At 47.9% G+C, this 16,147-nt stretch overlaps 4 protein-coding genes and 1 non-coding gene across 6 annotated transcripts; 2 read left to right on the top strand and 3 right to left on the bottom strand.

Moving 5' to 3' along the window:
- Positions 1-31: 31 nt before the first annotated feature.
- SPPG_08517 (uncharacterized protein) lies at positions 32-1,383 on the top strand (the record flags this gene model as incomplete). The annotated part of the gene is made up of 2 exons (XM_016756669.1): positions 32-497; positions 564-1,383. 2 exons carry the CDS (start codon positions 32-34, stop codon positions 1,286-1,288), a joined length of 1,191 nt encoding a protein of 396 aa, XP_016604170.1. The 3' UTR covers positions 1,289-1,383.
- Positions 1,384-1,679: 296 nt separating this feature from the next.
- On the bottom strand, positions 1,680-1,751 carry SPPG_10208. The gene has a single exon. It is a non-coding gene; the product is annotated as a tRNA-Gly (tRNA).
- Positions 1,752-1,934: 183 nt separating this feature from the next.
- On the bottom strand, positions 1,935-4,062 carry SPPG_08516 (uncharacterized protein). The gene is made up of 5 exons (XM_016756668.1): positions 3,823-4,062; positions 3,580-3,751; positions 3,021-3,510; positions 2,375-2,953; positions 1,935-2,309 (listed from the first exon to the last, which is right to left on the bottom strand). Exons 1-5 carry the CDS (start codon positions 4,000-4,002, stop codon positions 2,102-2,104), a joined length of 1,629 nt encoding a protein of 542 aa, XP_016604169.1. The 5' UTR covers positions 4,003-4,062; the 3' UTR covers positions 1,935-2,101.
- An 888-nt stretch (positions 4,063-4,950) lies between these two features.
- Positions 4,951-8,819, top strand: SPPG_08515 (uncharacterized protein). The gene is made up of 12 exons (XM_016756667.1): positions 4,951-5,580; positions 5,767-6,050; positions 6,109-6,311; positions 6,380-6,512; positions 6,576-6,825; positions 6,891-7,075; positions 7,137-7,238; positions 7,312-7,712; positions 7,779-8,036; positions 8,101-8,380; positions 8,447-8,480; positions 8,542-8,819. The coding sequence occupies exons 1-12, from the start codon at positions 5,520-5,522 to the stop codon at positions 8,604-8,606; spliced, it is 2,256 nt and encodes a 751-aa protein (XP_016604168.1). The 5' UTR covers positions 4,951-5,519; the 3' UTR covers positions 8,607-8,819.
- Positions 8,820-9,121: 302 nt separating this feature from the next.
- SPPG_08514 lies at positions 9,122-15,412 on the bottom strand. 2 transcript variants are annotated; one of them, XM_016756665.1, is made up of 6 exons: positions 15,083-15,412; positions 14,799-14,968; positions 13,814-14,584; positions 12,942-13,738; positions 10,797-12,873; positions 9,122-10,731 (listed from the first exon to the last, which is right to left on the bottom strand). In XM_016756665.1, exons 3-6 carry the CDS (start codon positions 14,562-14,564, stop codon positions 9,578-9,580), a joined length of 4,779 nt encoding a protein of 1,592 aa, XP_016604166.1. In that variant the 5' UTR covers positions 14,565-14,584; positions 14,799-14,968; positions 15,083-15,412; the 3' UTR covers positions 9,122-9,577. The 2 variants fall into 2 exon arrangements, with proteins under 2 accessions (XP_016604166.1, XP_016604167.1); XM_016756666.1 differs by having other exon boundaries at positions 12,942-14,584.
- Between the last annotated feature and the right edge of the window lie 735 nt (positions 15,413-16,147).

Below are 16,147 nucleotides of genomic sequence, written 5' to 3'. Positions count from 1 at the left end.
GTTTGACCTAGTGCAGGTCATTTGGCAAACCATGACATTGTCGATTCCAGTTTTTGACCGTCTGGGGGGTCAAAATGAACTTGCACTCCCTACCTACGATGAATTTTTTGAGGGCTATCTCAGACCAAATCGCCCCTGCTTACTGACGCTTCCTCTCAACCCCGCTTTTTATCAATGGACAGTCCCAGACCCAACCTCCAGCTCCGACCTGTCCACAAGGAGTGCTAACCGAAAACCCAACTATGGCTTTTTGAAGGCAAAGTATGGTACCTCCACTGTCCACCCAACCGGTGCCGATGCGCCTATGGACTTCAAACAATTCCTCGTGCGAATGGAACAAGGCGACAACAGCATGTACTTGAAGGACTGGCATTTTGTTCTGGAACATCCAAATGTGGGAGCAAATGCTGTTTATGAGGTGCCGTTATGGTTTGGAGATGACTGGTTGAATGAATTTCTGGATGATCAAGGAGGAAAAGATGACTACCGATTTGTATGTGAGTTGGCCCGATCCCTGGAGCTCTTGAAATTCGCGAGCCGTAACTTTTTCACTTTCATCTTAGATATGGGGGCTTCAGGAACATGTACCCCACTCCACGTCGATGTATTTACTTCCTACTCATGGAGCGCAAACCTATGCGGAACTAAAAAATGGACGTTCTTTCCACCCTCGCAAGCACACTTTTTCACCACATTCCCGGGCTGTTCCATAACCGATCTTCGTCTGATATCACCAGAGACACATCCAACCTATTACACCACCACAACCCCAATAACTGTTTACCAGCATCCAGGCGAGCTCATCTTTGTACCCAGCGGATGGTGGCATCAAGTGGAAAACATTGGCGAAACCATTTCGATCAACCATAATTGGTGCAACGCCTGCAATCTTCAAGATATTTACCGGAATCTAGCGTCAGATCTCGCATATATACGGGAATCCATTGCAGAGTTTAGAGACGAGATGGGAGAGGATGAATGGAGCGAGCATTGTCAGTCGATGCTCAAGGCGAATAATGCCGGGTTTGGATATGACCAACTTTGGCATTTTTGCCAGTTTCATGCAAAGAGGCTGATGCGATTGCTGGCAGAACCGACTCATGATATTGCTGCTTCTCCTTGGGAAACCCCAAAATGCATCCTGTTTTCTGTTGGCGTCCTGTTAGAGGTTTGGCAAACCTTGGTGGGGGATGAGTGGGCGCAGTGGAAGCTGAGCCGGGAGGAGATTGATTTGACGACATTGGAAGACTTGAAGAGAACATATAAAAGCACTGCAGGTAGCAGATAGATGTTCCATCCAACCATAATTTTATTCCAGTTTGTGGCAAACACACCAGAATGAAACCGCAACTAAAATATAAACATCAAACCTATAATTATCTGCATTCAACTGCTTCGAAATTGGGGGCTCTCGACACCTTACCATATCAACGCTAATGAATACTGAGGCGGAGCAGGTTCGCATTCGATGTGAAAAAAGCAATAGCGAGAAGTCCATGTAGACAATTTATCGGAATCGCAAGAATGCGGTGTCATCCTGAATCTGACGAACATTATGCACGCTTCCGGTATTTTAGCTTTGATCAATGAGAAGCTATATTGCCCGAGTGATTCACGCTATTAGCAGATTCATTTGCTTGGGATGTAAAAGGGAGAAAAGACTCACTTCCGACTGCACATGCAACCACCGGGACTCGAACCCGGGCCACCTGCTTGGAAGGCAGGTATGTTAACCACTGCACTATGGTTGCCATTTTTGCTATCTGACAGTAAGTTGTTTTTGATAATGGTACATTTTTATTTATCCAGGGCGTGGAGGTGATCGCATGCTGGATTCACAAGTCGCATCACTCGCTATAACCCTTTGAAAATTAGTAATCTGTGATGCGTCGATTGACAAGCAAAATGAGTATTTCATCGGGTTGACAAATGGAGGGGGCAGAGGCTACACAAAAGTTATTCAGCATCCAAGAATAAACACAATTTCTTGTTCAAAACTATATAAGGATTGCATATCTGTACAACACCAAATAAATACACCTTAAGAGATACCCAAAATTACAGTCTTAGAATGTGCTCTACACATCCCAATTACATCAATCTACGCAATGAATTGTTGAAGGAATCGCTTTCCACGATATTTGACCTTTCCACCCAAAGTATCTGGTTCTACAGTTTTCTCCTCCGGCTCATTGTCTAACCAGCGGATACCAGTGTCAAAATCGCACTCGAGCAATGGAACAACTTTTGTTTTCATGATGAGCTTGTAACCAACCCACAATACAATGAAGAGGACGATATTGATGTAACTATGGACAGAATTGCATTAGAAACGCCTTTGTCGAGGGAATCGAAATGACCGTAATATAAATACCTTCTGAAGAATGTTACAACGCTAAATGTCGGTGTGAAGGCCTCAAATCCTGAGGCCAATGTAATGGCAGCGCAGACAAAACCTCCGAACAATGATGAGAAGGGGAAGGCCCATGCGATGTATGGGAGCCGGGAAACATCTCTTCCTTGCGCTACGTATGCCTTTCTGAAGCGGTAGTGGGTGAAACCAATGCCAGCCCAAGAGATAAATCCTGTAACGGCAGAAAAGCCTAGAACCCAGCTGAACACTTCTGCAGAACCGTACACCGACGCAGCGGCTACTGATATTCCGAATACGGAGGTGGCTGCCACAGCAGGGATGGGAACGCCCCATCGATTAACCCAGCTGAAGATACGTGGAGCCTTTCCTTCGCGAGATAAAGCCATCAGAGTACGAGACCCACAAAACAAGGCAGAGTTTGATGCAGAGATGATGACAGTCAACAATACAGCGTTCATGATGTTGGCAGCCGCGCCAATATTGGCGCGTTGGAAGACAATGGTGAACGGGGCGATGGCTGCATTGTTGCCGTCGGCTGCGGCGTCGAGCAGGTTCGGGTCGGTGTATGGAATGATAAGACTGCAGGGCAGAGTGAAAGTGATCAGATCAGTTTAGAATTGGCACTATCAATTTCGATTGAACATACCCAATGAGGAAAATACAGCAAAGGAAAAACAGGAGAATACGCCAAAAGACGTTTCTTATGGCAACGGGGACTGCTTTTCTTGGGTTGGCAGTTTCTCCAGCCGCAATACCGACGAGCTCAGTGCCCATGTACGAGAAACCAACGACAAGCATGACGCTGAGGACGTTGGCAAAACCATTGTTGAACGGTGCCCCAGAGTTGAAGGCTCCGGGATCCCTCCAGTTTTTGAAGCCATATGTAGTTCCGCCGACGGCTCCAGCTGCGACGAGGATTGCGACAAGGATGAAGATAATGACAGTGACAATCTTGATGAATGAGAGCCAGTATTCGGTTTCACCGTAACCTTTTCCTCCAAACATGTTGAATACAACGATGATGGCAAGAAGGATCAGAGCCCATATGTACGTCGGCATAATTTCTTTCCAAAAGCCTATGATGAGACCTGCTGCAGCCAACTCAGATGCTATTGTGATAGCCCAACTGAGCCAATCTGTTTATAATGTAAAAGTCAGCAACCAGATCACAAGCATAAACCAATGAATAAAAAACAACAACTCACAGTTCCAACCCAATGCAAAGCCAAGGGCAGGGTCAACGAACCGAGAAGCGTAGTGATTGAAAGAACCGCTGACGGGAATAAGGGTAGCCATTTCTCCCAACGCAGTCATGATACAAAAGACCGTGAACCCCATGAAGGCGTAAGCGAGTAAGGCACCGGCAGGGCCGGCTTTCTGCAGAGGAGAAGAAGCAAAACAAAGTTCAGCGAGCGCAACTGAAAACACTCAATTCACTGCACACATACCGCAATGGCACCTCCAGAGGCAACGAAGAGACCGGTACCTATTGTTCCGCCGATGGAAATCATAGCAATATGGCGGGCCTTCATTTCTCGCTTGAGCCCCTGCTCCAACTTGTTTTCACCCGAATCACGGCGACCATCTTCTTCCACGAATGTAACATAATCAGAGTCCTCCTTTGACATTGCTGTGGACGGAAGAGGTAAGAAAAAAGACTAGGCCAAGGGATGGTGGGGGGGGGGGGGGAATGGAGGGGGAAACCCCAAATGGACAGTGATATATATATACGACCAGAGTCAGAAACCCCACCTCAACGTCCGGTCTTCCAGCAGATAAGCCATCAGCGAAAAAAGGCACGCAAGCGGCTGGCTCCGTTGGGAAACAAAAGCAAAACAAAAAAAAAAACTTATGTTTATGGCACACTTTCACACTTGTAGCAATTTGACCATATTATGGATAATCTCCTCTCTATCGGAACCCCTGGATATCATGGATTCTCATAAAGCAACTGATCGGGCCCCAAATGAACCGCGCACTTGGACCGTAGAGTTTCCCTTTCTGGAAAGCGGATGTGGGGGGTGTTCCGTCGTACAAAAACAACAAAGGATGAAAAAAGATAAAAAATGTGGCAATCAGGGCATGAAACGGCACCAGTCAAGTGTGGCGATACGGCGTCGTAATGCAAAGACCCCCACCAGGTGATTATCTCTTTCGATCATCATCTCTCTCGTGATCACACTCCCTCAGCAACATACTTGCCAGAACGGAAAGACGGGAAAGTGTATGTCAATACTTGGCCCCGCCTTCCCGGGTTGTCATGTGCGTGATGGCCATTTACCAAGACCTGTTTACCATTGGCTTTTATCATTCGGAGAAACAACGGAGGTCAGGTGATGTTTGTGTATCATAACAAGCCTTTCTTTTTGGCGGTATTGGTACGGGAAGAGTGGAGTAATCCTTCGTTTTGTATATTTGGACACACGGGAAATCACAGCCAAGAATCATTTTGGAATTGTTCTTGCTACTCTTGAAAACAGACAAGTAGCAATCAAGTATAGCAGTTGTACCATTTTCGTATCTCTGCCTGTGCCCATATGCCATATCACCTAATTCAATCATTCTGGGGGACGCAAAAGCGAGCGAGGGGGAAGAAGCGCCCATTTGGTGTTTTTTGCTCTTGTGTCATTTTGTTAAAAAGAACCTCATTGGGAACGTTGGACAGCAATTATTTCTCCCCTCAATTGTCACCAAAATAAAAAATATAACGCAAGCGATATGGAAATTTTGATCATGGATGGACAAAGAATCATGCAAAAAAACCTCGTAATCTGCGCAACACAGTCGTATATTTAAAATAGCAGAGTGTTTTTTACGCGCAGACTTTAAAGTTCTGCCCTATTTCGGCATGATGGAGAGGGTTTATCTTTACAAGATGTTGCGCGGCAAAAAAATTTAAAAACACTCTTCCCCGATGTTTACACACAGTCTGCGCTCGACTGACACACAACGATCATGATCTTTCTCACGGGTTGCGCAAATGTGCTGGTTGAGAAGAAAGGCCGACGAGAAGATGGATGGTCACTGTGATGAGGTAAAAAGGAGCGTTGCCCTGGCAGGAGAACGGCAGCGCGCCCCATCACCAACCTCATCTGTTAAACCCCTGCTTCCCAGTATCTTTTGAGAACTGGACGTGTTTTGATCCATGATGGTACCAACAGTCTCGGCTGCCGTGCTGGCTGCGGCATGTGCGCTGAGTATCGCAGGTAGGCAACAAGTTTATTCATGCACATCAGAGCGTGGGAAAAATTGGCGAGGACGAGAGGAGCCAGACAGACTCTTTTCTTGACATATCTTGGCGTCCCAGTCGATATGGCGGCCCTGATTCAATCATGACTAGTCCCTGTGTCGTTTGACTTCAGCACAGCTCACACTATTTTTCTGCTTCCCAGGAACGGCGGTATTTGCTGCACCTCCGACGTATTATCCCAGCCCGGGAGGACTTGCATATCCTCCCGCACGTCGGATGAATCTCACGGAAAACTATTTTGGAACGCCTGTTGAGGATCCGTACCGATGGATGGAAGATCCTTTCTCAAAGGAGACTATCAAGTTTGCTTCCCAACAAAGTGATCTCTCTCTCAAGTACTTAAAGTCTCTTCCGGACCGCGAACTTTTTAAGAAGAGCTTCCGGGAAATCAACCGCTTTGATAGATATGGCACTCCTTTCAAAAAGGTGCAACTTGTTTGTCACTAAACCTAAAAGAAACATCAAGTAACAGTTGCTACTACAGGGCGAGTACTGGTACTATCTTGCCAACCCTCAAGGCCAAAACGCCCAATCCATTTTGTATCGTACCAAAGATCTCCAGAACCAAAAACCAGAGATTTTCCTTGATCCCAACACGTTGTCTCCTCAGGGTGTCGATCGTGTAGATTCTTGGAGCTTTTCTCCCGATCTTTTAAAGTTTGCTTACTTGGTCACCAAGAACGAGACGTAAGCACAATCCAACTGTCGCCGCAACGTTCAAGGTTTCATGTCGTTGATTGAAACTCTTTCAATAGTGATTACTCTTGGGTGGGCTTTGTGGATGTGAAGAGCAAGAAGCCCTTTGACACCTATCTCCGTTATGTCATTCGTTCCATGGACCAGTACTACTTCCGCTGGGCCTCGGACGGCACTGGTGTGACCTACGCAGTAAGCGAAACACTGCTCTCTGTCCATATTATACATGAATAAATTTGCTCATATAACCCTCAGCGCTACAAAGCACCCAAAGGTCTCTCCTGGGATGACGCTGGCCGAAACAACGATCTGTTCCCCTACGAGTATGACTTGCTCTTTCACAAATTCGGTACATCGATTGAAACCGACACAATATGCGAGGAGTCAGTATGCCCCGGCGCGCCCTCCTTTGCGCCTGAGCGACCTCAACCACAGAAATTTGCTGTCGTTGATGATGGGAAGGGTGGAAAAATCCGGATTGCCTTGCCATTGAAAAAGGAAAACGGTTTGTAGTCCAACGCATTGACTTGCAATATAGACATTAGCTAAAGATCTCTTGTATTTCAAAAGTCTTTACTCCCTGGGCCCCTAGCGTCGACACACCTGAATTCGACTGGGGATCGACGAAACAAGACGCCGGTCCCTTCGATACCACCTTTGTTGGCACAGCGGGTGGTATGTCTTACTACCGAACGGACGCTGGTGCACCTCGTGGGAAAGTCATTGCCATTCCTGAGGCTGAGGGTACTGAATTGGTACGTGTCATTATGCTGTACTGTCCCTCTTAGCCTGTATTATTGATCCGCTTTAAAACAGAGAGCTGTCGATGTCGTCCCTCAGGACAAGGAGTTGGTTTTGGATCAATCCGTCCAGATCGCTGACGGAGCACTTGCGGTCTTTTACCTTGACAATGTCAAGGTATGTTGAACGAAGATTTGACCCAACATTCCATATCAACGTGCATCTAATGCCAATTTAATTTTTTGCCTAGCACGTCGTCCGCGTCGTAAAGGTAACCAACGGCACCAGCAGCACGATCTACGAATTTCCCCAGCGGAATGGAGCCGCAACAGATATCAAAGCAGATACGGACCTCCAAACGGTGACCTTCAAATACGAAACCATGATTGATCCCGGCACCATTTACATCTATAACCTCTCGACCAACAACGTAACTGTCTTCCGAAAACTTCAAGCGCCGGCCGCCGTAGCGCAAGTGGTATTCGATCAAGTCTTTTTTAACAGCAAGGATGGAACAAGAGTACCAGCATTTGTCGTTCGTCCCAAGAATGCACAAAAAAATGGGCGAAACCCCGTTTGGATGTACGGATATGGAGGATTCCAGATCAACGTTATGCCGACATTTAGTGCATTTGCTGTAGCATTGGCGAGGTGAGTCGCTAATCATCTAAACACCTGTAGAGTAGAATCGGTCGACTAACACCACATCGGTACCAGGCATTACGGCGGAATCTACGCCCTTGTCAACATCCGCGGTGGAAAAGAATACGGATCTCCCTGGTATGAAGGTGGATCCCTCTTTAACAAGCAAAACTGCTTCGACGATATCATATCTGCGGGCAAGTTCTTTGTCAAGGAGGGATGGACGCGCGAGGGATTGTTGAGCATCCACGGCGGATCCAATGGCGGCTTGTTGGCTGGTGCGGTCTCCCTGCAAGCTCCTGGCCTCATTGGTGTGGGGTTGGCTGACTACGGGTAAGAACATCATCACTTGCCACTATTTCACAAACGTTTACAAACACCCTGTTCCTACTCCCAGAGTCCACGAGACCCTCCGCTTCACCAATTTCACGTTTGGTCCCGGCTGGGTGAACGACTATGGTCGTAACTTTGCTGGCAAGGAAGTTCTCTCGGCCCTCAAATGGGCACCTGTCTACAACGTGAAACCCAATGTCCGGTACCCAGCCATGCTCATCACCACCGGAGATCACGATACCCGTGTGAGCCCTTTGCATAGCTTCAAATTCGCGGCGCATTTGCAGAGAGTTTCCCACTCGGTCTGGGGAGCCAAACCCGTTTTGTTGAGGATTAGGGAATTGGTACGTTCTATTGTATAGTCCCGGTTTACCGTTACGATCATTATTAAACTGCTTTTTGTATTACAGAGCGGCCACAATATCTTTTCTCTCCTGCGTTACAGTAAGTGCAATGCCCATTCCCCCCTTTGTTATTTGCATTTGCTCATCAAATTTTTTTTTAGTGGACACCATGACGGACAAGGTCACATTCTGGGCTCAACAACTCAGAGTCCCATACAGGCCGTAATTCTATCAACGGTCTTGCATATGTATCTAATTGCGACCTCATTGATATATAGTTTAGATCTATACGTTTCGCAATAGAATCTTGCAGAGTATAAAAGTATCAAGTGTTATAGAGTGGGTTGTGGGTGGGAGAAACTCTGTCGTCGTGTACCAAAAAGGTCTCATTCAAATACTTGAGGCAAATAAAACGGTCAAACTGTTTTTTTTATGCCAACACGGGACAATGCTTTTATCAATCGAATGCAAATGGGCACTTGGCCGCTAGAAGATGGACCCCTGCTCGACCCCAGTATATCAGTCACACAATCGCAGAGCGTCCAATATGTAAGTATTTTATGTAGTGAGTAAAAACCATATCAAAATCTGGATTCTACATCATCTCAACACCGGTACCGTCAAACCACTGGACCACCTAACCTCTGAAATACATCAATGACATGAGGCCCACAAAAAAGAGATTTGACCAAAAAAAAAAAAAAGCAATAAATACTAGGACACTATCTGAAAGTGTTGGACGGCACAGTTTTTCATTGGGCGCTTATCCGAATCTAAACCATTTCTGCAGCTCTACATGCCCAACATTAAAAAAAAAAAAGAAAACATCGGACATAGAAAAGGGAGAATTGAATAAGCTAGATACATGGATTAAAGGAATAACGCAACTTGAGAAAAAAACGGGACCTCAAACAAGAAAGAAAAAGACAGACAGAGATAGAGGAGAGAGAGAGAGAGAGAAAGGCATGTGTGCTTTGGACCAGCAAAACAAAAAAATAAGAAAAAAGAAAAAAACCAAGCAGCCGATTTCCAAACCAAACCGCATCAACAGAAAATGCAAGCTAACATCAAAAGTATCCACATTTGCCCACAAAAAAATGCCAAATTGCCCAACCCCCCGACCTACCCACACATTCTGTTGTGCCCCTCTCCATTTAAATCCCAAAGCTGCCATCCAAACGGGGTATCAACCTTTCATCACGTCGGTATCGTCACGCCCTCTCCAACTCCACCACACCCAACATCCAGCTCTACAATGGTGGCTTCTTCGAGCCACTCCCCCCTTGTTTTCATTCGCTCCCTCAGTCCCGAAATCTCATGCAAAACTTCATCTTCTCTTAAAAAATTTACATCGTAATACGTGAATCGTAGTCCTTTACGACCGCTACCTGCGTCGCCAATCTCTACAGTCTTGGCCCACCTGACGCACTCGGGTTTGGCGTGGACCATACTTGTAAACACTGCTTCAGCAACACAAGTCTTTTCGAGACGGTCTTTCTCGACTGAATTGGCTACTCGACGGGTGAGATGTTGGTAGTGATCAAGTAGTTCACGTCCATTTCTGTACCCAAATAACAGGCCGATTTGCATGTCCACCATCCATCGTGCCCGAGTGCGAGGTCGGTCCGACGTCATTGTCCCTGTACCTCCTTCTCCACTTTCTACGGTTTCCTCAGTGAGGTACATGGCATACAACGGCAAGCATCGCCGCAGCCGGTACTCTTTCGCAGCCGCCTCACGAATGGGATCAATGCGTCCAGTCCTTGTCACTGGCGCAACCGTAGTTGAGTCAGGAGCCAGGTCCTTGGCCGAATCGTTCCGCAAATCATCAGGTCCCGTTGCACGTTGGTACCCACTAATCCGGGGGATCCCACCGTTGCTAAGACGTTTCTTCTTGTAGGAGGATAACGGAACATCAGGAGACGTCGCACATACACCGACTGTGATATGCTTGGAAGCCGGCGCAGAAGTTTCTTCATGTGGCGCACCAGGGGTAGCCCCCAATTGAACAGATAATACAACTGACCCTGCGGGAGATTCTTCGTCGAGCATAGAGCTCCCATTAGCCCCCTCGGCCTTACTTCTTGACTCGACATCCCCTTTCCGTCCATCATCCTCCGCAGCAACAGCGTCTTTGGAAATGGCTGCCTTGCGCTTCTTGCGAACAGGACTTTTAGAGGCTCTTTGCTTCTTTGTGGTACCAGGCGATCGTTCGGAAGGTTCCTTCTCATTAGCAGAACATTTCGCTGACACTGATGGCGAGTCTTCAATGCTTTTGGGCGCATGGGAAGAATCTCCATGTCCACGCCGTGTTTTATCATCGCGCCCACTTTCTTTATGCTCTTTGGACGCTTCAATGGAGAAACGTTAAATGTTAGCTTTTCGAAACCAAGGGAGGCAGGGAACAAATTCTTACCTTTCTTTGCAGCACCATTTGGAACGCTGGAACTAGGAGCTTCCCGCCGACTACGTCTTGCGACTCGCTCTACATTCTCAGCGTCCTTCCGGCGTTGAGTTATTTTCTTTTCACCAGTCAGGGCTTCTTCTTTGACACCATTAGTCATGCTCATGTCAAGGAATTCAGCCTCTTCCTTCTGAATCAATTGATTGTCCGCCTTCTCTGGTGTATCGAGTGGTACCATAGCTGGAAGGAGGGTCTGGGACTCTTTTGGATGCTCTTCCAGTGGTTCATCAATCCACGAAACATATGACGCGGTATCTTCGCGTTTCTGGCGAGTAGCAGGCGGTGCTTGCAGGCTGACAGAATCACCCGAATTTGAACGCTGTCGTTTACTAACTTCAGTATCATTTTCAACATCGCTGGAATCCGAGTTCATCATCCTCACAATCTCCTCAACAGACTTCGAACGGTGGCTAGCGGTTTCCGGAGGCGCTACGCTTGTCACAGATATGCTTTGCTTCCTATCCTTTGCCCCAACCGTAGGTGCTTGAATCGAATTTTCCAAAATAGGCCGACCATTCTCCGCATCAGGAGTACAAGACTTGCCCTTATCCGATCTTTTGCCTGGAGGTCGTCCTACTCGCTTCCCAGAAACACCAGATGTTCTCCTACTACCGGCTGCCTTTTTCGCCACAGTGGCATCCGCTGATATTGGCTCATCATCGTCCGAAGATGCGTCACCCACAGACGGGCGCTTCCGCTTTCGTACATTATCGGAGCGAGGTATGCGCCCCTCTTGGCCAGGAGATTTGGCTGACTCGTCTCGCTGGAGAATTTGCCAAAGCTGTTCAAACTTCCGACGGTCGCGTTCAGATTGAAAAGGAGAATCTGTCTCCTTAAGGCCTCCATGTCTGAAATACTCATTCTTCTCTGATGCAGAACCGCTCTTAGTTTTACCGTGGGACGAAGGCTGCCTATCATACATGCTGTCGCCTTGTGAATCTGTAGAGCTTCGACGATCGACGCGTCGCCGACGATCGGGCTCACTCCGCTCATCACCAGTAGATGCCTGTTTCAGAGCATCTGCATTTTGGACAAGCATGGATCGCGCAACGGCCTGTTGAAGGGCTGACATCGGTCGTTTGAGGGCCGTCTTGTATGGCTTCCACTTTTCTGGATTCTCGCATAGAAGCTCTTTGATAGATTCCTCCTTCGCCAAATCCACAGGCAAAGCCCCCTTTAAATTTTTCCTTGTTGGGTCAGCTCCATACTCCAACAACAGCCGCACCACATCTTGATGCGAGTTTGCTGCTGCATCGTGAAGTGGCGTATCGTTCCCAAAACCAAGCGCATTGATTTCAGCACCGTTAGTCAGAAGCTCCTGAACGCAATCTTCGTGTCCTGCCAAGGCAGCCTCGTGCAAAGGAGTCCAACCTGCATTATCGGCCCAATTGATGTCCGCTCCGAAAGACAAATTCCGTCGCACCTCCATGAGATCCCCATCTGCACATGCGTCATGTAAAGGAGTTCTCCCAGCTTTATCAACCGCCAGAACCCGCTTGGCCTTGTCAAGCCAATCCTTGATCACGTTCTTCATATTCTCATCTGCGACCGTAAACGGAGTTTCGCCATCGGCATTCTTTGCATTGATGGACGCGCCGTGAAGGAGAAGACACTCCACTACCTCTTGATGGCCCCTCTGCACGGCGTCGTGTAGCGGGGTGTCCTCATTGTCTCCAGGAACATTAACGTCCGCCCCATGCTGAATCAATAAACTCGCAATGGAAAGATGACCTTCTAGGCATGCCTCATGCAAGGCTGTCCAGCCAGCATTGTCTTTAGGATGGACATCTGCACCTGCTTCCACCAAAGTCCGACAAAGCTCATAGTCTCCCCGACTCGCAGCTTTGAATAGGAATGTTCGTCCACTCCGATCTCGTTCGTCAAGTCGCTCCCATCGTATGAATCGGGCTCCGAAGGAGAAGCCTTCACCCTCACGGGATTTTACAATCGCCGGTGCTGGAATGGATTGTTTCGTTCCTTCCTGATCGATATTTCCATTTGACCCAACTTGACCATCCCGCGAACGAAGCTTTATGAAAGTGACCCATTTTAGAAAATTTGCACACAGTCCTCTGGCATGTAGAAGAGAAGGAATACCTCAGCTTTCTCCTTCAATTGCTCATATAACGCTACTTGATTTTTCTTGAACTCCCGCATAGCCTTGGTTTTATTCGATGGCGGTCTTCCACGCCTTCTGGAAGTAACTTCAGCCCCATCATCTTCATCATCATCATCCCCGGATGGAAATAAATGAGCAAGCTCATCCCAGTCTTGTAACACACTCTGACGGGAAGTTCGACTATCGGGAGTAATCTGCTTTCTGGCTCTCGAGGGCCTGGGGGTTTGCTTGCTCATGGAACGGGTAACTCGTGATCGTCGCCTTGACGTCCTATGCGATGGTTCGGAATTGCTGTCAGAGTCAACAGTTCGCTTTGCAGGGCTCCTTTTTTTTGCTCGCCCATTTATCCGCCCGTTTCTAGCTGATAACTGGCGACTCCCCTGCCTGCTTCTGTCTTCCCCAAGTCCAGCGCCTCGTTCGTCACTGCTGGACGACGCTGCCCCAGAATCCGTATACTCATAGTCATCGCTTGCCATGTCGTTGGGATCAATGAATGGCCCAATAAAATCTTCAACATTAAAGCTATGGCTTCGTGAATGATTAGGGCTTGCATGCGCGGATGGTGGGGTGGACTGCTCCTGATCAGAACCAGTAGGCTCGGACGTGCTGCTAAGACTTTCACCGTCGACCTCAGAGAGTTCACTCAGCGAATCATCAGAAGACCCCTGGTCTTGCGGTTTCTGGTCGGTATACGGTTGGGCGCCATTTTTCTTCACCACGGTCACCTCAGACACTTGCTTTTCAGTTGGTGAAGCATTCCTGCTCTCCTCCCTATCTGCCGATTTTGTCCCATAGGTTAGCGGAGATGACGGAGTAATAAGATCGGCGTCATATGCCAAACTTCGCTCACTTTCTGCTGCCTGAGGGACCCTCGCGCCATCGTTGTCCGGGATATTTGAGGAATTTGATGTGGGCGAAATAAGCGACGCTTGCTTTACCATAGTCAGCGCCTTATTTTTTTCAGATACAGGTGAACCCATTTTCTCTCTGCCTAGGGTGCCTATATCCTCAGAACTGGCCTGGCCTTCTATTTTGACTCTATTCGTGGGCTTGTTTTCCTGCAACGTAGATGAAGGAGACTCTTCCTTGACTCGCATCATACAATCCACTTCAACACAGTCCACTCTGGTTCGACTTTGAGGTGAGGTGCTCACACCGTCACCCGCCACGCCATTTCCCGTTGATACGGTATCGCCTTCAATTCCGCGCGGATTTTGCGTGGCCATCCATGCTGCATATGCGGCAGCTGAATCGTAGTGTGGTGTATGTCCATGAGCTTGTGAGGGATACGAAGGGACGGAACTTCGTGGTGGATAAGGATAACCGGTATATGCAGCTGGTGACGGATATGGTTGATCGTAGTAGTACTGATTAGCTTGACTCTGTAGGTAGTAATCGTGTGGGGACGGTGAGCTTTGTGACGAGCCTGGAGGTGGGGGTTGCGGCGGTGATTGCCTATAATCGCCATACGGGTATTGTGTGGACCCTGGGGAATAGCCCGAGTATTCACTGCCAGGGGGGTAGTAGGGGCATGGGTATTGCTGACTATAATATTGATATGGATAGGCTTGCTGCGACCCTGATGAATACGATGTATCCATCTCTGTGCAAGGATCGGCCCCTGTAAAGAAAATTCGTTATTAATTCGTCATTCTTTAAGTAAGAGCGATACCCTTCCCAATCTTCAGTTGACCGCAGATCCATCATATTCCCGCGGCTTTTTGTGGGTTATCCAATCATACGGGAGGCATTGGTCTCCCATCCCATCGACAAAATCGCAACAAAAGTGTTGCTTCGGAATTTGCTCCAAATTGTCTCAAAATGCAAAAACTTGCCTCAAAAGGGTACCCGACCGTAAAGAAGTCGACGCTACAACGCAAGTGCAGCAAGAATACTTTCAAACAGTGCCGGCATTCCCCCGTTGCGGGTCCGAAGGCCGCGGAGAGCGACCGACAACGTCCGCCGAATTTCGAGAAAGGAGACTCGTTACGGGCCAAGCGTCCACCTGAGGAAGTAACTCTCGGTAAGCAATAATTCCCAGCCACGGGACATGTTTTATGTTTGGGTTCACGCAAAACGTGCGAGTTCAGCTAAAACATTGCGGCGAAAGGGAAATTACCTGATGAAAGTGAGATGACCGGTGTTGCACTAGACTTGTATCGTTCAGTGTACTCTTCTTGCACAAACGGTCACCTTGCCAGAAAGTGTCACTTTGCAAATTGTAGTAGCTGAAGGCAGGCCAAATGGTTGAGTCGGGATGACGATGAGACCAGTATGTCTACGTGAGTGAGACTCAAGAGCGGTCAACTGGAGATGTTGAGAGCAGTATTCGCTGACGGATGCAAGTAGTTGCACAAGTGGAGTAAAGACTTTCGCCCAGCAAAAGATTGGACGGCAGATGAACAGAAAAAAAAAAAAGGGAAGACCCTCGTTTAAACCGCACCCAAAATGACTGCGCAACCGTTGGACTGTACGGAAGGGAAGCAAGCAAGGGGGGTCAGGCCTGGTTAAGGCGCAGCAATCTGATTGGCTGCATTTTACACGTGACCAATCACCGCTGCCAAAACGACTGTTGCAAAACAAGCGAGATTTGCAACCACCATGATGATTCTACAGACGGCCCGCATGCGTTTGCCCACATTGCAAAGGGCTGGATTTAATAAAGGAGCGCGAGCATTTTCCACTAGCGCTCATCTTTTTGCTCAGTTTGTGGTTATTGCACGCGATTACACGGACGCCGAAGCACCATCACGCCGCCTCAGCATACGACCTGTTCACCTGGAGCGAGCCTCCAAGGCCTCTGCGGATGGGAAGGTCATTACAGGCGGTGCCATTTTAGACAGCCATGACAAGAACAAGATGGTGGGGAGTGTCATGATCTTTGAAATGGATTCTGTGGAAGAGGTAGAACAGTACATGCAGGAGGATCCGTACGTAAAAAACAAAGTGTGGGCATCATGGGAAATACTTTCCTTTCGGCCAGCGCCGTTGACAAAATGAGTATCGTTTAAATCGTGCTTTTATGGCAATGTGTGGACTGTTTAACGAAAAAGAGCATTTTTCTTTTCGCAACCTATTTCCTGACCGTGTGTGGTGTGCACCTTGTTCCGTGCCCGTTTTCGACAGATTGCTCAACGCTTGTTGTCGTCAAGCAAAACACACAAGAGTAACACTTGCAATGGAT

This window comes from Spizellomyces punctatus, assembly GCF_000182565.1.
Source record: "Spizellomyces punctatus DAOM BR117 chromosome Unknown supercont1.22, whole genome shotgun sequence".
NCBI lineage: Eukaryota > Fungi > Chytridiomycota > Chytridiomycetes > Spizellomycetales > Spizellomycetaceae > Spizellomyces > Spizellomyces punctatus.
Note: the sequence above shows the minus strand (reverse complement) of the source record. Positions and strands in the feature narration are given on the sequence as shown.